Below are 20,499 nucleotides of genomic sequence, written 5' to 3'. Positions count from 1 at the left end.
GGCGACAGGCACACTGCAAGTTGGGGTGGCTTTTGAGTCTAACGCAGGGGTGCAGGGTGGGGGTGTGTGTTTTGGGTATTTGTTGGGGGAGGGGGGGGTTTGTGTATATTTCACTTTGTTTCAAGGTAACGCATTGTTTAACTTTTGGACCTGGGTGCTGTGCTCGCTGTGGGGTTGATTCTGCATTTATTTCTTAGGATGGGGGTAGGGGGCAGAGGTTATTGTGCTGGAATGTTAACGGGTTGGGGGATAGGATAAAACGTGGTGTAGTGCTGCAGCTACTGAGACGCCTCTCCCCTGATGTAGTGTTGCTGCAGGAGACTCATCTGATCGGTAACACATGCCATGCATCGGCAAGGTTATCGTCTTGTGGCACACTCTGGATTCACTAATGGTTCTAGGGGGGTGGGTATCCTGGTCAGGGGTTCCCTCCCCCTGGAGGTTGACGACATAATCCTTGACGACAGGGGGCGCTACGCTGCTCTCACTGGTAGATGGGAGGGGAAGACTGTCTCACTGCTTTCTGTTTATGTTCCTCCCGGCCTACAGACTACGACCTTTGCTGATTTGGGGAGAGTAATTTTGGGGCTTCCGGAAGGCATCCTGGTGATGGGTGGAGATTTCAATTCTGTCGTCTCCGGTAGGGAGGACCGTTACCCCCCCAGGGATCTCACGAGACCAAACTCTTGGTTGGGTGACTTCTTGGAAACGCTGGGACTGGTAGATTGTTGGAGGCTACTGCATCCGGGACAATCGCAATACACCTTCCACTCTGGTGCTCATGGCAGTCTCTCTAGACTGGATTATGTCCTCATGCCGGCGGCGCAGGCCTCTTCAGTCAGGGAAGTCAGACATCTGGCTAGGGGTATTTCTGACCACTCCCCACTGTGGCTTATGATGAATACGAAGATGGGAACTGAGGGTCGAGTGGCCCCGATCAATCCTTGGTACCTCCGTGACCCCAAAACCAGGACGGAGTTGATCAAGTCTCTGGATCATTATTTTGCCGAGAATGTGGGGTCTGTGTCCTCTTCTGTTTCGCTGTGGGAGGCTTTCAAGACGGTTATCCGTGGCCAGGCGCGGTCGTTAATTGCTTATAAGCCTATTTCGCTTCTAAATGCGGAGCCCAAGATCCTCGCAAAATTGCTAGCAAACCGTTTGATAAAAGTGATCAGCGACCTGATCCATCGGACCAGTCCGGTTTCCTTCCACATCGTAATACAGCATTGAACTTGCGGCACTTGCATGGCGTTCTCGCGAGAGCAGCGTCACTGCGTGAACCGATACGTTGGAATGGCCGTATCTCTGGGCCGCTCTTGCAAAGTTCGGTTTTGGTCCTGGTTTCATCGGCTGGGTGAGACTTTTGTATGAAGAACCATTGGCTCAGATTGGGGTGAATGGTCGGGTCTCTAAGTCTTTTATTCTCGGGAGGGGCACGCGGCAGGGGTGTCCGCTGTCCCCGCTTCTTTTTGCCCTGGCTGCTTGGCTGCGGTGGAAGCCATCGATGAAGGGGATTCGGTGTACCCCGGATTTTGAGGACCGAATATCGCTCTATGCTGATGATATCTTGTTGTCTCTTACGTCGCCTCGAAAGTCGCTTATTGTATTGCTTGATGTGTTGAGCTCGTTCGGGAGAAACTCCGGCCTTGTGATTATTTGGACTAAATCCTGTGTCTACGTACTCTCGGGTGACTCTCCTTCTTTGCCACGCGGTTGTCCCATGCAAGTGGTACATATGGGGTTTAAGTATCTGGGGGTCTTTATCTCCTTGGACCCCGTGGTCCGTTATGAACGTAATCTGCTTCCCCCGCTCCAACGCTTAAAATCCGACGGTGTGGCCTGGCGCAGACTGCCATTGTCCCCCCTCGGGCGTGCAGCTCTTTTCAAAGTTATGTGTTTACCGCGGTTTTTATATGCGCTGCAAAACACACTTGATGTCATTCCGGCAAGCTATTTTCGGGAGGTAGAAAGTTTGCAGAGACAATTGATATGGGGTGGGCGTTCGCGTATCGCCCTCGCCAAGCTGACGCTTCCCTGGTATGACGGTGGTATTCGCTTCCAGACATAAGACGATACTATTGGGCTTCCCAGCTGGGAGCGATTAATCATGGAATGTACGGTCCTGCGTCAAATCCTGCGTTTGAAATGGATAAGTGGCTGCTGCCGGGTGGCGATTATAACAGGGCGCTTTACTCCAAATCTGTTGGGCACAAACTTTCGGGACCCACTAAGATAGCGGTGCGAGTGTGGCAATGTGCTAATGTGGCAATGGGATGGAGGGATCGACTGACTAGAGCGACTCCGCTCTATGCATCTGAAAGATTGGGCAGCCTGTGGAAGACGAAAGGTTTCGAGAAGTGGGATATGACTGGTATCTGCAGGGTGAATGATATCTGGGCCAAAGATAGGGTTAAGTCCTTCGAGGAATTGAAAGTAGAATATGAGTTGAGTGATAATGAGTTCTTCCGATATGCGCAGATTCGCCATGCGCTGAGTTTGGTTTTTCCTGCAGGTACCTTTATCCCAGAATCATCCCCACTTGAAGATCGGGTGCTTGACGGATATGTTCCCGACAGCACTATTTCCCTGATATATAAGAAATTGATTAATGATCGGGTTGATTTGTTGGTCCACCTCAGAGAGATTTGGACTAGTGACGGTCTGGAGTTGGACGACGAGGACTGGCAATCGGCGATATCCTCACCGAAGGAGGTCGCGATTACGGCTCGTCTCCGACTCGTACAGCTCAAGATCTTGCACCGTATTTATGTGACCGGCTCTCGCCTGATTCGTATGGGATATCCTGTGGATGGGTTGTGTAAGCGTGGATGCGGTTTAACTGGTACTTTCCTCCACATAATTTGGGAATGTCCGGAGGTGGTGCTGTTCTGGAGTCAAGTGCATGCTGTGATGGAGGAGGTCACGGGTATAGCGCTGTTGCCGGAAGCAAGGCGTTGTCTGCTGAATGTTTGGGAGCCGACTGATTATGATGTGGCGCAGACTCAGTGGGGGACCCTTGGGAATATGATTGCCAAGAGAGATATCGCTCAATTGTGGGGCTCCCAGAGACCGCCTACGGTCCTGGCATGGAAGGAGAATATGGACTGGTGTATGTTTAGAGAGAAGACGGTGTATGTGGCGCGCGGCAGACCTAAAAAGTGGGGAAAAGTCTGGGGCCATTGGAACTCCTACCGGGGTGATATATGTACACCTCCCCTCGTGGATGCTCCGTCTTCCCCCTGACCTGACATTCCTAATGATGTTTATGCTTTGATGTCTATGACTCGGAATTCCCCCCCTGCTCCCTCCCCTTGCACTGATGATTTGTATCAAATTTTAATGCACTCCCTTCCTCACTGAGCGCTCATCCAGCTGTACTGACTTTTATTGCCTTGTTTGTTTATGTTTATTTGAAATAAAAAGAAATATTTTTTTTTAAAAAGTCTTTTTTTGCTGTTTTTTATGTATATAACGAACTGGTTCCAAGGGCATTAGAGCACTTTACATGAGCACCATATTACTTTACATAGGGTTAATATTTTTTGCCCAGAATCACAGGATGTCGAGCCGACGCTGGGCTTCAAACTTGGTTCCCAAGTTCCAAAGTCAGCAGCACTGGCCATATCAACTCTCCGAGATTTAGAACCAGTGCCACTAGAGCCATAACTGGCAAAGCCAACGACTCAGTGTGGACACAGCTTGGTGGTAGAAAAGGAGAAGGCTGACATTGTTTGGGGTCAGTCAGCTCCAGCGAAGTCCTGCCAATAGCAATTTGCCTGGAGTCCATGTTGGGCCCAAGGGCTAGAAGGAGCACCAGAGGGAGCTGTAATCAGTCTAAATACCTGCAGCATGGCTTGGTTGAAGTCCTGAACTAGTTGTGGAAAATGACTAGGGAATGTGGGACACATTCGTTCCAGGTTCAGAATTGCATCTGAAAAAGAACGCAAACCCTGTGTTGGTTTCTGGAACGTTGACTGAGACCTTTCTGAGATGGAGAATGTCTGGATGTCAAAAACCCTTCATATGCTTCTTTTTGTACCTGTTCCTCGACTTAGTCTTACCTGATAAAGGGAGATCGAGACAGGGACTGCCCTGTGCTTTTTGTGCTAAGTTTGCATTACCTGGTGGCTTTGGGGTGCATCAGGGAACATTTGTCACAGTACATGGAGTCATGTTTGGTGATGAGGCAACATAGGCAGATTCTGTGGAGATCTGTAATTGACATCTGCTTCTGGCACATGCAACACAATTTGAGGCCTTTCATTTTTGGGGGCGAGATCTCTGAACACTTATCAAGAAAGTTCACAGAAGTTAAAAAAAAACTTTGGTAAAGTACAATAATATATAAATAAACAAATAAATAAAGTGGTAGGACCGGAGCTGTGGATCCGTATCGAAGGGCACAGAAAAATAGAAATGGACGTCAGCACGTTTTGCTTACATCGGCTCCTTTTTGTCATGTCCTGAGTAGGGGTGGGTGTTACTCACATAATTTGTGGCAGCATAATTATGTGAAACTTCAGCAAAATGCCGTCAGATTAAGCAAATAGCATAACCTAGCATTTAGCGCTGTTTTCTTGGCACAAAATCCACCCGTGTCTCCAAAAAGGACATGGAGATGCTTTTTGTGCTAAGAAAATAACACTAAATGCGACGGAACACGGACAGCATCTCCTCACCAAGTTCATTGTTCCTGTGCTCCTAAAGTATGTTTCTGTGCCAAACTACTCAGAATTATATGAATGGGCGCAATCTTCGGTAATTGTGCATCAAAAAAGTAAAGCAAAACTACGATTATTATGGCGTAACTAAAATTTAACTCAGGATTAGCCCTAAGGAGGGACAGAAGTGCGAAGGAGGCTGATGGTGACACACATAAGCTATTGCAGAAGTCTGGCGTTTCTGGAGCAGTATGAAAAGGATGTTTAGGGATGGAAATACCATGAAGCCTAATCTCTAACTATACAGAACTCAAGAGATGAAAGCAAAAAGAAGGGGACTCTGTAGGAGAGACATTCTAGGGGCAATAGGCACAACAAAAAGTGCCAGGCCTTCCAAAGCGTCCAGAGTAGGAATAACTTTACACAGTTCTCTGGTGTCACAGAACATATACTGTGATGAGCGCACACAGATTTTGAACTTTCATAGTGTTTTTTGTTACTCACTCTACACATGCACAACACAGATAATCAATTGTGCCTGCATCTTATATGCAAAGGTTCTTTTGTATATATATATATCTATCTATCTATATCTGAGCGGTTGCTCCTTCCGCCTTCCCCCGCCCTCTGCAGTGGATCGCTGATAGTTGGCGGAGTGCACCATTTTTTTTTTTGTCCTCATTTGCCATTACCCCCGTGTGAGGAAAAACCACCGACCACCATTGTGTGTCTATGTATCCGTGGCCAAGGATCGACAGGTTGGCGCTCAGACCGAGACACAGATGTCTTTCTGGCGGAAGAGGGAAAAACCAGCACAAGATGGGCGACCTGCTATACTCCATCAAGGTATATTGCAAACCAATAGGACAACAATTTCGCCAGGAGGAACCATTACTTTAGGTCCTAGGAGCACAAAGTAGGCATAATCATAGGACCCGGGAAAAAAAAACAAAAAAAAAAAACCCCGAAATCCTAGCTCCATTTTACCAATAAGTCCCAAAAGGCACGCTTTTTGTTACTGCCGGATCTAGCCAGGTCAGTCCTTGAAACTTCGTATAGGGACGTCAACCACCCAGAGTACGTAGGGGGTGTGGTGTCCGCCCAGAACCTGCATATCTGTCTTCTTGCCAAGAGGATTGCAAAAAAGAGGAAAGATCTATCCTGCCCAGAGATTTTTTCGTTAATCCCAAAAATAATTAAAGGGAGTGTAATACACAATGAGGTCTTAAGTATGGAACTCAGGGCATCCTTCACTTCTTCCCAAAACCGACTGATGGCAGGGCAGTCCTTAAACATGTGCACATCTGATGCCTCTATCAGGTCACATTTGTTACATTTTTTCCCAGGAAGAAACTTTGCCAGTTTTTGTGGGGATAAATATGCCCGATGGAAAGTGAAAAGATGGTTTCGCGTCAGCCATGCAGGCATCACAATCTGGAATAAAGGCTGAAGGAATCCAACCACATCTGTTCACAATTAACGCTGACCTCTCCTCCCCACAGTTCCTCGGCAAGTTTAAAATCTCCGTCTATCTCTTCCAGGATCGCCCAGTACCAGCAGGAAACCTTCTTGCCTCCCCCTGGTCTGGTCATCAATTGAACTTCCATATTACTAGGAATTCCCAAGGGGATGCCCTTCCTAACCATTGCCTGAGCCCAACTAGTCAGTTGCATATGTTTAAATCTTGAAAGGGCCAGCCCGACTCTCTCCCGCAATTCTTCCCATGACAACATGGAGCCGCTAGCCAGCAAATCCCCCCCAATGCAAAATTTCAGCCTCCTTTATTGGGCTAGCCAGACTGTCTTTAAGACAAGGTGGAGTACCTGGCGAGTCCCACGTGGGTGCTAGGTTTGAGAAATAGCTGAGCCCTGTGCACTTGCTCAGTTTAGCCCAGCTTCTAGCCAGTGATTGAAGTATTTTTAATTTTACTTTTTTAAAGAATTTCTGGTCCCCAAACTTAAAGAGGAAGCCGTCCGGTGGAAGATCGGCACCTTGTAGCATGGTTCTAAACATCTCTCCTCTGGAAGAAGTTGATGGTGATTTTAAGAGCATTCTAGAAAAAGATAGCTGGAACGCCCATGCGTAGTACTGCAGGTCTGGTAGTGTTAACCCTCCTTTTTCCCTCCTCCTCCTCAGCTTCTTCCAAGCCAGTCTGGTCGCTCCATATTTCCAAACAAAAGAATCTAGCTCACGTTGGCATTTGTCTATTTGAGTGGAGTCAAAAGCCAGGGGGATGGAATTAAACAGAAAAGTGTATTTAGGCAGGATAGACATCTTGATTAGGTTTGTCCTCCCCAAGATGGAAAGAGGGAGGTGAGCCCATGCCTTTAATTTTTTTTGCCATTCTTTATGTACTCGATCAAGGTTCTGGGCAGCGATTCTGTTGATGTCTTGGAAAATTCTAATCCCCAGATATCGCATAGAAGGAGCAACGTCCAGATGAGTGGTATTGATGTTCCAGGCCATAATTTCCGTTTTATCGGCGTTTATCTCGTAACCGGAAATTTTGCCGAACTCCTCCGCCCTCTTAATCACCCTTGGGAAAGCAAGGTCCAAGTCAGATGTCATTACAAGAATGACATATAAGGCTACTCGCTTTTCCCACCCTCCAAAACTGAAAGGTATGATATCAGCCTCATCTCTAAGAGTCTGAGCAAACGGCTCAATATAGAGATTGAAGAGAAGTGGGGAGAGCGGGCAGCCCTGCCTTGTTCCCCTTGTAATCTTAAAAGGCTCTGTCAGGGAGTTGTTTACGGATAACCTAGCAGTTGGAGCTTTATATAATAGAGCTACCATTCGGCAGAAGCTCTCAGGCAAATTGAATTTTCTCATGACTGCTGACAAATAGGCCCAATTAACCCGGTCAAAGGACTTAGTTGCGTCCAGGGTAAGGGCGGCCAGCGGAAGGGAGAAAGTGGAGGCAATATCGATGGCCCCAACTAGGTTGTGTGTAAGGTCTGCTAGATGTCTACCTTTTATAAACCCCTTTTGATCCTCATGAATTATTGAAGTAACCCCCCCCCAACCTATTAGCCATAATACTGGCGAAGATTTTATAGTCGCTGTTGAGGAGTGATATTGGGCGGTATGACCCACACTCCTTTAAATTTTCTCCTGGTTTGGGTATTAAAACTACCGTGGCGTCATTCCAAGACTTTGGGGGGTCTATCCCTACCAAAAGAATACTGTTGAAGAGAGTGGCCAAAACTGGGGTAATCTCCTCAATGAGCACACGATATAATTCCACCGGTAGACCGTCGGGGCCAACCGCCTTCCCACGTTTCCCTTGCCCAATTGCTTTCTTGATCTCTTCTACTGTGATCTCTGTCATCAGGGCCGTTCTTTGCTCACATGAAAGCCTTGGCATAGATATATTATTAAGCCAAGCATCTCTCGCCACCGGATCTTCACAGGTATCTTCTTTATAGATGGCCTGGAAGAAGTCCTGGAACGCACTACCAATGTCTGACTTTGAAAGCCGAGAAGCTGCTTCCCCTTCCACCCTGATTTCACTTTTATGGTTCCGAGCTTGGTCGGCTTTGGTTTTCCAGGCAAGAATCTTTCCTGCCGCCTCACCAAGCTCGAAGTGAGAGTTCTTACTCGCTTCCCACCTTCTGGCGACCCTAGCCTGTAAAAGGCTATCCAGTTCAGATTTTAATGCAACAAGTCTGTTTTGCTCCTCCCCTGAGCCAATATGGGCGCCTAAATTGTTCTCGATGTCTTTCATTTCTGCCTCAAGCTTCTCAATGCTTTCTCTATATTTTTTACTTCTATAAGAGGAGTGACTAGTAATACAGCCCCTCCATACCGCTTTTAGAGCGTCCCACACGATCGGAGCATCGGCTGAACCTAGATTTACCTTCAGAAAGTGCTTGGTCTCTAATCGAAGAAAGGTAATTTCTTCTTCTTCAAGTAAGATAGTACGGTCCAAGGACCAAGAGGCATGGGTGTGAAGCTGGCCTATTTTTAGAGTGATTAAGATGGCCGAATGGTCAGAAAGATGTGACGGGAGATAACTGATGTCTATTACTAGGTCTTTAAGGCTGTAACTGAATAACACATAATCGATCCTAGATAGGTGTTTATACTTAAAGTTACGGAAAGAGACACCCAACTTATCTCCCGCCCTTTCCCTCCAAACATCTGCCAGGCCTATTTGTGACATTATTGTTGAAAGTACCTGCCTAGATTTGGAAAAAACACAGGCTCTAGAGCCTGCAGACTTGTCCAATTTTGGGTTTAAGACAATGTTAAAATCGCCAGCCCAAATTATGGGGTCATGGAAGGCAAGCAAGTGGTCACAGATAGTGTTCATGTAGGATGGGTCGTCCTGGTTAGGGCCATAATACCCGACCAAGGTATATGGAGAGCCATCCAGCACGACCCTTACCAAAAGCCACCTGCCGCTCTTATCCTCCCTATATTCTACTATATGAGCTTTGGCCTGCTTTTTAAAAATGACTAGGACTCCCCTAATATTTGCCGATTGATCTGTGCCCAGAAAGATGTCTATCCACTTTTCTTTTCTTAAAAACTCTATTGTTTCTACTTTGAGAAGATGGGACTCCTGAATGACAATGACCTGTGCCGGGGAGTCTCTTAGATATTGAAAAATCTTCGTTCTTCTACCCCTCGTGCGCAGGCCATTGACATTCCAGGATAAAAAACGTAGCTGTGTCATCCCATCACATCCCACCTCACTAGCCCATCTAAGCACCCTGAAATTCTATTATCCTGATTTCCATTGATAAAAAATACACTGGTCTTATTAGTACTCTTTAAAATAAAACGAGGATTTTGGCCTACGAGGAGTTTTTTCAATTTTAACCCTACCACCCTACGTGATAAACCCCCCCCCCACCCCCTGGAAAACCCAGCCCTACTTACACTGGCCTGATGAGTTGCCAGTTTTCTGCACCCTCAACCAGCCCTGCCTCCTCTTCCCCCCCCCCCCGCTGCCGAGCTGTGTCATAAGTAGTGCATGACGTTTTCATTCTCCCTGTATTATAGTATAAAACACCATCAGTGCCCTTAAGCCCTATTGCCTTTTATTTCTACCTGCTCTAATTCTAGACTCTCTGTTTTTTTTTTATTTATGTATTTTTTATTTATATTTATAAGTGCTTGTTTGTGCTTTTTTTGTTTTTTTAGCTCCTTAGTTTTTTACTTTCAGAGGAGAGTATATTAATGCTACGTTTTCAAATGATTTTGTTTTTATTTGTATATTTTTTATTATTATTTTTTTTTTAAATTCTTTTTTATTATCTTCCCCATTATTTTTTTCCTTTTAACTCTAAATTCTCATCTGGTGAGGAAAACGACCACTGATTCAGCTTACAACCCCGTTGAATTTCCTGCCCCTCGTGTGAGGTCCCTCAATGACTCCAACATCTCATCTGCCTCAAGAGGTGATCTGAGATTATGCATCTTGTTGTTGATCATGACTCTAAGGAAAGCAGGAAACCTCATTTGTACCGTCGCACCCAAGGCTCTGAATTTTTCCATCCTTTGCCCCAGCTCCCACTGCCGATCTAACATGGTCTTTGATAGGTCTGAGCGGATGTCAAACTGGAAGTCCGGGCCTTTTAGTGATTTAGCCTTTAGGGCTAGATTTAGGATGTTTTCCTTAAGTGTGTACGTAAGGAAATTTACCAAACTTTTTCGGGGCTTGATCCTGCCAGGTTTTAGGCGGAAAGGGTCCCTATGTATCCTTTGGATGTCCTTATCCAGTATGTCTGCCGTCTCCTCCAGATTTAATGCGTCTTTTAGAAGGCTCACCACATAGGTTTTAATATCACTCCCCTCTTTCCCTTCTGGAACCTTCAAGAGCCGGAGGTTATTTCTCCTTGAGTGGTTCTCCAAGGACTCAACCCTCTCGCGGAACTCATCTCCCTCTTTTCGAAGAGATTGTATTTTTAGTTCGGCCGATCCCAAATTCGCCTTAAGTTCCTCGACGGATCCTTCCAATGACTCAGTCCTTTCATTTAGCCGATCCACCTTTTTTTCCAAGACGTCACAGGCAGCCCTAATCTCATTTTGGTTTTCAGCCGAGACCGAGAATCCCTTCCTTATGTCTGCTTTCAAGGAGACTAGTAAGGACTCTATTGAGGAGCAGGCTGCACCGGTGTCACCCCTGCTCATACAGCCACCAGCTTCTGGTACAGAATTAGCTAATGTATGAGCCATAGGTACATTGGGTATCTCGTCTATCTCAGTTCGATCAAGATTGAGAACATTTGTGGCAGCCTCGACTAGAGCTGGGGATGTTATAACATCAGGCGCACGATTCTCCTGTGGCTGCTGAAGGCAGGTTAATTCAGCTACCTCTGCCATTTGGGCAGAGATACCAAATCTATCTGCAGGCGAACCTACTCGGAACAAAGATGGCACCACTGTATTGGAGGTCTTCTTAGTAGGCGACTGACAGCTCGAATTTATAAGCCCAGAGGGAGCTATGTCAGAGGGGGGCTCTTGATAGTTTGATTGAATGTTTAACACCTGAGGCAGTACTTTGAAAAAAGAGCGCAGGGAGGGAATAATGTGCGGTGGCCTTATTTCTCTGTGTTTTTTTTTAGAGCCTGCTCCCTGCCTTAAACTCCCCTTTTCAACTGCCTCAACTGACTCAGCCCTGCTATCTGCACCCCTTGCAGGAACCCCCTTATGGGTCTCACTGACACCTTCTATTGATGGAACTTGGGAAGAGTAGCTGTTCTTACCTCCTCTGCCCCTACCTCGTTTGTGCTTGCCCTTAGCTTGTTTAGCTTGTTTCTTCCCGCTTGGCAGTTTTGGGCTTTTGCTTTTCTCTTCTACTGCTACAGCCACCGAGCCGGACCAGCGTCTGTCCCCCTTGTTACTGCTTGCGGGCTCTGCAGTACCTCCGTCACTTTCCTCTTCTATGGCACCAACACCGGCGGCTGCACACCCCCTGTCAGCCGGGAGCTCAGCTGCAGCGAAAACGTCTGAAGGAATGGCTGCAGGAGCGAAGAAGACGCCTATACCCGGCACACCGACCGCCGTCTTGCCTTGAAACGGGCCGCTCCCGCTTGTGCAGACTCTGCCGGCGCTTCCCCGCAGGAGGCCGCGGGCAGCCGCACTGCGGCCCGGCCTCAGCTCCACGGCTGCGAACTCCCAGCGCTGTGGCCATGAGAGACCAGGAGTGGGAACCGGAGCCGGAGCCTGCACCACTACTAAATGGCACATCCAGGGACCATCAAACACTCTTCAGTGCCAGGAAGGTAAGCGTAGATTCTCCCCACGTTCCGACACCGAATCCCCGCGCTAGTAGTCAAAGAGGCAGCATTGCGGGGGGGCGAAGGACGGGGACTACTGGAGAGGGTGCGCGCTACCGCTCAACACGCGGGCGCCATGTTCTCCCCCGTCCTCACCTGCCACTCATTGGTAAAATCGTGTATCTTTGCTGCTTCCCTGTACCCTAGTGCGCCATGCATAGAATCACTGGATACATAGAATAAAGCAATCACTCGGACGTCTGCATACACCAGAGGTTGATTTAATGCAGTTTGGATTAAATCAACCTCTGGTGTATGCAGACCTCCGAGTGATCACTTTATTCTGTGTATCCAGTGTGTGATATATATATATATATATATATATATATATATATATATATATATAAAAAAACACAAGACTGCTAGGTGGCCTGAAAACATATATATAACAGAACTATTGGTGGCCAAACCTCTGGAGATAGATATATATATATATATATATATATATATATATATATATATATATACACACACATACATACATACATACATACATACACAGGAGTCCATAGGTTTGGTCTCCAGAGGTGTGTGCTCCCACCAGCCACCAATAGTTCTGTTATATATATGTTTTCAGGCCACCTAGCAGTCTTGTTAACATCCCTGCAGGAAAGGAGAACCATGATATGAACATGTCCAATAAGTGGAAACATTTCAACTGGAGAGGCATTTCTTGTTCATTTGTGTGTTTAAAGCCACTACAGCAGTCAACGTTTGAGCAGGACCTTGAATATAAACTACAAGCAAGGCAATCTGAATATTTTAGAGACAACCATCTGCTGTGGGAGCCAACATTCATCACTTGAGAGGAGCAGTGGTTTCCACAATATATTTTGTGAACAACCTCAATGCTCACCTGCTCCTACTCATGCAAATGTATGCACCTTTAATTACTAACTGCTTTCACTCACTTTCTGTCTCATTGTGAAAGGTAAAACGATGTCCTCTTTAAATATGAGTATCTGCTAGAGTTTTCCAGTTATACCTATCTGGTTAAGCTGACCACTTCACAACTATTCTGCAATTCAAAGACCGGCTGACCCTTCATTTGAAAAGAAAGCGATTTAACGCTACTTTGGACATGTATGCTCCGAGTACCACGTAGGCACTGGGCAGCGATTGAGAGGACAATCAGCATTCAGAGAACTTCTCACCAGTTTTGCCTCTGGGAGCTCTTTTCTGTACTTGTTGTACTTGACTTTCAACTCTTCATATGCCATGAACTGTAGCGCGCCATGTGAGGTCCCAAACAAGCCAGGAACAAACCCCTAAAAACAAAATATCTTCTGTTAGAATGTAAATCAAATAAATGAAAAAACACACAAAATATAGGCGTTGTTATGAGTCAATCGAATAATATTTCAATGTAAGCTTAAAAAGATCGGTTTATTTGTTTACTTGTAAAGGTGAACCGATATTTAGTTTTCATTCGTTATTAGTAACTTCACTAGTAACACTTCACAAAAACAGGGAAAATGTATTGTGACATTTGTAAGCAATTCCCTAACCCTGCAGGGGTATTCTTTCCCACAGTGCACAGTCTAATTTTTTTATTTCTAGGAATAATAATTGTTAATATACCAACTTCATAAATTAATGTCTTTCAAAAAGGGTGACCGGGTGGGAAGCGAAACGCAACACAACTTAGCTCTATCCACAGCAGAAAAGCGTGTATTGATTGGTTTAGCTTCATTGTGTTGGGTTGCCCTCAACTAACAGAAATCCCGGGGCAGTATAAGATATAGGGTGCACTGCCACGGTCTGCGCACAGACCTGGACAGTCCACTTGATTACAACAAATGCAGCATTATTTCTAGTACAGGGATGCCTGGGGGACCCCAGGCATCTCACAGCAAGCAGAACCATTCATTCAATGCACCAACCTGGAGAGCATGTCTAGGGTTAAGGGTCACCCGGGAATCAATTGCACTGGTCTCCACCTCAACTGAAAGGCAGACATGCAGCTTTAAACAGCCGGTCCACCTTACACAAATGTGCTTTTTCCCAGGGAAGGGTTTACGTCTACACTGAGAGCAGCGTATTCGTTGTCCTAGGGCGCACTGTTCTGATCTGTGCCCAGTGCACCCGGTTAAATGTGCACTGGGGGAGTGCACACTATGTGTAATACGGCCCCAGATCCTGTCCTGTAACTTTTTTTACTTTGGCTCCAGATATAGATACAAATATTGATTCTCAAGACATGACCGGGGAGGGGGGCGCAAGGGAGGACGATCGACTCCCTCTTGCACCAGTGCTGCTGTAATACTGTCCATTTTAGTCTCTAGGTGGGCTGTCATATTTCCATCATCCTCTTGTGGTAGGACACATTTTTACAATGTTGTGAAGCTTCTACATCCTCTTATAGTGAAATACCTACAAAGTACATTCATTTCACTGTTAGTTAAGGTTAGAAGGAGGCTGATCAAAGATGGCAGACTCTTTTGTTACTAGTTTCTTTTTCTTGGCTGGGTGACTAAGTAATCTTTATTGTATTGTATTGTTCTCACCACATGCCCAAAACAATACAAGGTTCTAGGATTCTTTTACATTCCCCACCTACCTCCCTGGCGAATTCACTCCAGTCAGCTGCCATTGCTGCACATTCATTCCACTCCTTCACCATATGTGCTACACCACCTTTACCACTCTCTGTCTCCCTCAGAGCAGTTCCCCAGAGTGCTCTGCGGGTGCAGGTCAGAGTGACTCCTCAACACATCATTGGGTTTTACTTGTTACAGCTCTCAAAAGATCAGTCCGCGCCAGGAAGCAGGTCTGCTCTGGCTCCGACTAGCCCCTCATCCCCAAAAGAGAGATGCAACCAAATCAGTCAAATGAAATATTGTTTATAACTGGTTTTTGACAATGGCCAGCGCTGATGAAACAAAACATGATGTAGCCAGATATATATCACAGTTCAAATTGTGCGTATAAGGGATTGAAGATAAAACAAAAGACAAAACATAAGATTTGGGTTCCTAATGTCAGTAATAAAGTGGCACAACTGTTGCAAGTATGGGAGTATTTACAATATTTGAATTTATAGGTTTTAAAACGGTTCTCTATATTCTAAGGCAATGCCATACACAGTGCTCTTAATTACTAATCTTCACTGCAAACCACAAACTAATTAAAATACTGTAACTCCGTGTCAATGAGTTAATATCCTCTTGGACTGCAGTCCCTTAGTATCATAAATATCAATCTCCAGGTGTATAATTTGACAAGGGCACTTTCCGCATCTTAATAATGTATATGCCCTTTCTTTTTCTTTCTAATTATGCGGGATTTGGATATCTGAAGTCTGTTTCCTAAAAAATTGGTGTGATGTTGAAGATTTGCTTTTTCTTTCCCCTTGTCTCGATATGCCTACACGTGTGCTTCCTCGTCCTTCCTTCTTTGTAATGAAACACCTCAATGTGCCAATCTACCTTTTATTTTTAAGGTCTTGCGAGCCCATTCTTTGCTCTGGCATGCTGTTTCTGGTTAGAGGCGAATCAGAGAGTAGGCAACTTGCGGGATTGAATTGGAGAGTGGTCACTTGGAGCAAAGCCAACCAGCTGGAGGTTGTGGGAAGTCTGGTTCTCTATGTGTATGAGCGTGATTCCTGTGTGCATCTGGCATGCCCAAATGGCAACCATGTGCAGATCTGCATCCCTTGGGATAATGCTACAACTGAAAGTGCCTTTTATTATATGAAATGTCTGGTCTTTCTGACAGCTATAGTTTGCTTTGGCCTGCGTTCACATTAAGTATACAGGCCAGAAAACGGCCTCTAAAGTACACTTTACGGTCATAAACATGCAATTTATTAGGAATTATAACATTTGTTATTATTATTTTCGGAGCATAAACGGATGTCAGAGGACGTGTGTAGTTACAAGAATTGTGCCTTCTTGATCACAAATGGAGCATCCTGTGAAAACCATAAGTGGCGCTTAGTGACCCCCATGAAGAACAACATGGCCTACACTGACAGTCTGAAATGAAAGACTATTTATCCTTATTTGTAAAATGTGCATGTTCCTTCATACCTTGTCTTACTAGGCAGAGGGCATGACTTGCAGACAGGTCCTTTTGATGCATCCAGACATGTAAGGCAGATAAATTGTGATAGATGCCTCTAACGACTACTAAGCACTATACCGGACATATTTTGGGGCTCCAGTTTTACCAAGGTGATGGAAACATTAAACACACCACAGAAGGAATAGCCAATCAAAATCTCTTTTTTTCTCTCTCTCTCTCTCTCTCTCTCTCTCTCTCTCTCTCTCTCTCTCTCTCTCTCTCTCTCCTCTAGCTCTCTCCTGTGAAAGGTTCGGAATTTCAACTCACTCATCATCGCCTTCATCAGCTTTCAAAATAGTGGACGGCGACGGTCCATAGGACATTGCCACTGTTTATTCTTTTTAATTGCAATATGGAATGTGGAAACTGATAGGAAACCAAGCTACCTCCAAGTCACATATTATGGAGAGAAACAGAAAAACTATAATAAATGGAAAATATATTCAAATACAGACTGCCAACAGCTCATCTTCAACTGCTAGGGGCACTCACACTATTGTGTGAGTGCTAAAGAGATGGAAGGAAAATTCTACTGGAAATGAAAGAAGAGCTGAGAGGTGGAAAATCAAAAGCAACATCTAGTGGAGTGAAGCGGATGGTAAATACCAAGGCTGTTATGTCATATGGAAAACTGTATTCGTTTTTACGTACCTCTTACCAGGTGGAAGAAAATGAGCAAGTAAAAGAATAGGGACCAGATTCCACCATGTAGTAAAGAGAATCCATAAATATGAAAAGTCTGGTATTATATAAATAATGTGTGTTTATACCTTATATAATCCACGGATGCCCTCATTCCTGTAGATCTTTACAAGAGCATCAATCATTCCTTTATAACGCCGCTTCGATGGGTCGATACCAGCATCATACTGCAGAACAAGTCGAGTCTTGGTAACCCAGATGGGGTTTGTAAGACACAGGGTCATGGTACCTAATGACATTGAAAACAATACATTTTAGGTGAGAATTGTACACAATTTTTTTCAGATTTTTATTTTCATTTTAGATCATAAAGAATATACAAAAAAAGATCAAGGAAAGGTGACAGCTTAAGCACAGGCATGTTCTCATTATGTAACACAGAGATTCTAAGTAGACCTATTACGCGACAAAAAGGCTTTTGCTCTTTACCTATCCACAAATTTGTGTGGCTGCCACAGACAGCTAAACTTGTCACTGCTTATTTCTAGGGTCCACTCATCGAGCCGCCTCAACACCTCCACTAATTCAACCTGATGAGGGTCCCCCACCAAGATGCAGCTCTATTACTCAGCTACAGTAAGCCACACAACAATCTCCGCCACATTCCTAGTCGATCACTCTTTATTGTATTAAATACACAGCCTTGGGCTTACACACTTCAAAGTAAATTTGAAATTTGCTTCTCCCCTCCCATCGAACTTTATATAGTACAGGGTTACTAGCACCATACAGTTTTTCCAGCAGCAGTTTCAGGACCGCCTTGTGTCTGGAAGTTCTGAAAACTGTCATCCTGTCTTGTGAGCTTCATATAATTCCCCTTAGCCACCGCCTATTCTAGTAGGTATTTGACCCAGCTATTGAGTTGTGGTTCTCCTAGTCCCAACTAATGAACTGCGAGACACCTTTTGGCTAGGCTGCATCTCAGTAATGCAAATATCTACCTCTGCTATCCCCTTTTAGGCTTAGACAGAATGCCTAGTAAGGAGTGCTAAGTACTGTTTGCAGTAATCTCCCCTGTTATAGGATCCAATTTAGATAGACAGGCAAGACCCTGTCATAAATAGAAATCCAAAAACAACAAGTTGATCGATGGAATGCTCTAATTAGTCTCGGTCTCTGGCAATCGCTTAGGGCCGCATCCCAATCCATCGTTTTTTGCCCATCATGCCATCTCAATTTGTACCCAGCCATTTGCAAATCAGCCTTGACCCTGCTCCTTATGAGAACAGTCCTGCCCGAACTGTCAGGCCAGGTCCTTCCAGAACTGGAATACAAGCGACTTACGATCAGTTTTGCCCTAGATAGGGATCTTAAGCCAGGTACAGATTGGTTCCAGTGGCACAGTGAGCCCAGGACTCACGTCTGGGCATACCAAATGCATTCTGGGCATCAAATCCCAAAACAACAATGTGATGGATGGAATACTCAGATTAATCTGAGCCACTGCAAAATCAATCAGGGACGCATCGTAATCCCAACCTGGTCCTAGGTTGCCCGTGTTCCGGTTCAGGTAAGACCTGGCTTGGCAGTTCGGACAGGTCTGCTCCCAATGCAGCAGGGTGAAGACTGTTTAGCATTGCGCTGGGTCCAAACTGAGGTGTTGTAGTGTGCAAAATAACAATGGACTGGGATGCGAGACCGAGTTTTTACCAGTGACAGATTAATTCAAGCATTCTATTGATCAGTTTTTGTATACTTTAGTATGACACACTAAATAGGACGGGTATTCCCAGACATGGGTCCCATCTACACGGTCACTGGAACCAAGCTGTTCCTGGCTGATAATCCCAAAACAAGGGCGAAATCAGAACTGGGTTGCTCGTGTTCCAGTTCAGGGAGGACCTGGCTTGGCATTACAGGCTGGAATGTTTCCATTGGAGCAGGGTTCAGACTGATTTGCATATAGCTGGGTCCAAACTGAGGTGGCTGAGATTTATTCAAGCATTCAATCCATCACTTTTTGTATACTTTAGTATGTCGCCCTAAGTAGGATAGGTATGCCCAGACTTGTGACCCGTTCACACTGTGTCAATGGAACTAAGCTACACCAGGCTGATGAGTCTATAACAAGGGCGAAACCAGTCCTGGGCTGTGTTCTGGTTCAGGGAGGACGTGGCATGGAAGTTCGGACTGGACTGTTCCCAAAAAAGATGGGTCAACACTGATTTGCATATAGCAGGGTTTAAATTTAGGAGGCATGGTGTGCAAAATAAAGATGGACTGGGATGTGACCTAAGTAATTAACAGTGGCTGGGATTAAGTCAAGCATTCCATCCATAACGTTTTGTATACTTTTGTGTAAACAGAAATCCAGCATTATTTTCTAGATTGCTTGGACAACCAGAGTTACAGTCTGAGTGTAGTCTGTGAAATTTTACAGTGGTCACATTTATTCTATGCAATTAAATTTGATCAGCCCTCCTAAAAGTCAACCTGAACATTGCGGGGGTTCGGTTTTCACCAGTGCTTCTGGAAACCCACCCTATACCTCGCTAGCTGTGCCTACTAATTTTGTGTATTGAGAAAACTGCCCTTGTCCAATATTAAAGACTGTTTGAGTTTTGTTTAAAGTTTGGAATCTATCATTGGAATACAACTGTGCGGCCTCATGTCTTTCTAATCTTCTTGAAGCACTACAGAAACCACAAACATGGATTTTCCTGAAATGAGGATCATTTCAGCCCCATCTGCATTACTCTCTCCCAATATCTGACCACTTGCCTAATTATGTTTGGATATTTTTGAAGTATATGCTGCCCCCTCACAGGATCATCAATAAATCCTGCAGACTCTTCTTTCAAGGGTGTCCTTGAGAGGCTCAGTCTCCCAATTAAGTTGGCAATCTAGTCAAAGTCAAGTCAAGTCAAAAACTGCTTTATTCGATTTTGATTAAAAACCATAAAAGCACAATAAAATCAATTTACATTTAAAAAGATTTAGCATAGAAATGACAAACATTGCTACGAATCGTAATACAATAGAAAAAAGCAGCTCATTAGATACGTAAAGAGTTTTTTTTCTTTTTCATTCATTTTTATCTAACTCAGACAAATAATTGTAAATTAGTTCATGGTGATCCTGTGTCTGATTACAGCTTTTAAAAAAGACGACATAATTAAGATAGTCTGTTCTTCCTGAAGCATTTGAAGCCTCAGGAATGCTACTCGACACTGTCTAAGTCCCCACTTTTTCAGGATAAAAATTAAAAATCGTTTCCTTGGTAAATCATAAAATTTGCAAAAAAGTGTGCAATTTAACGTGATTGAACAGATGTATCTTCGCATGGACATGGTGGCAAATTCTTAGACCATGAGTTGGCATCTGGAAATGTACCCAATCTGAAAAAGGTCCCCCACGGAAACGTGCAAGTAACATGCGTGCATATCAGATTTGGACCGGTGTTAGATACGGCTGAATTCCCTGACCTTGCAGCATCAAGTTATTCTCCATGACTGTTGTCTTACATTTCTCTTTAAGCCAACGCTTGTTCTCTAGAAAATTTAGACAGATGCTTTTCAAGTTCTTCCTTGATACAGTTTCTAAACAGTCTGGGCAATCAAAATATTCTGGGTAGCTAATATCATAAAAGAGTTTCTTTACATATTTGATCCAGGGAATCCTGGTAACCCACTCTAGATTAAGAGAATCCTTAATGATATCTCTGTTAAAACAGGTCTCATCCATAGACCACACCTTATGCCATAGAAGAAGGGGATTAGGTTTGATGAGGTCCGATATATATTGTAAGCCAAGTTCCTCATGGCATACATAAGTAGAGGTAG

At 44.7% G+C, this 20,499-nt stretch overlaps 1 protein-coding gene across 1 annotated transcript in view; it reads right to left on the bottom strand.

The window, feature by feature from the left end:
• SLC25A32 (solute carrier family 25 member 32) overlaps window positions 1-20,499 on the bottom strand; it is a 173,000-nt gene that overhangs the window by 69,567 nt on the left and 82,934 nt on the right. The window contains exons 4-5 of the mRNA XM_078686901.1: window positions 16,786-16,946; window positions 13,105-13,218 (exon numbers count right to left, since the gene is read on the bottom strand). Coding sequence (XP_078543027.1) covers window positions 13,105-13,218; window positions 16,786-16,946 — 275 coding nt within the window. The remainder of the gene's footprint in view (window positions 1-13,104; window positions 13,219-16,785; window positions 16,947-20,499) is intronic.

Source organism: Lissotriton helveticus, chromosome 4_1 (assembly GCF_964261635.1).
Source record: "Lissotriton helveticus chromosome 4_1, aLisHel1.1, whole genome shotgun sequence".
Classification (NCBI taxonomy): Eukaryota; Metazoa; Chordata; class Amphibia; order Caudata; family Salamandridae; genus Lissotriton; species Lissotriton helveticus.
Note: the sequence above shows the minus strand (reverse complement) of the source record. Positions and strands in the feature narration are given on the sequence as shown.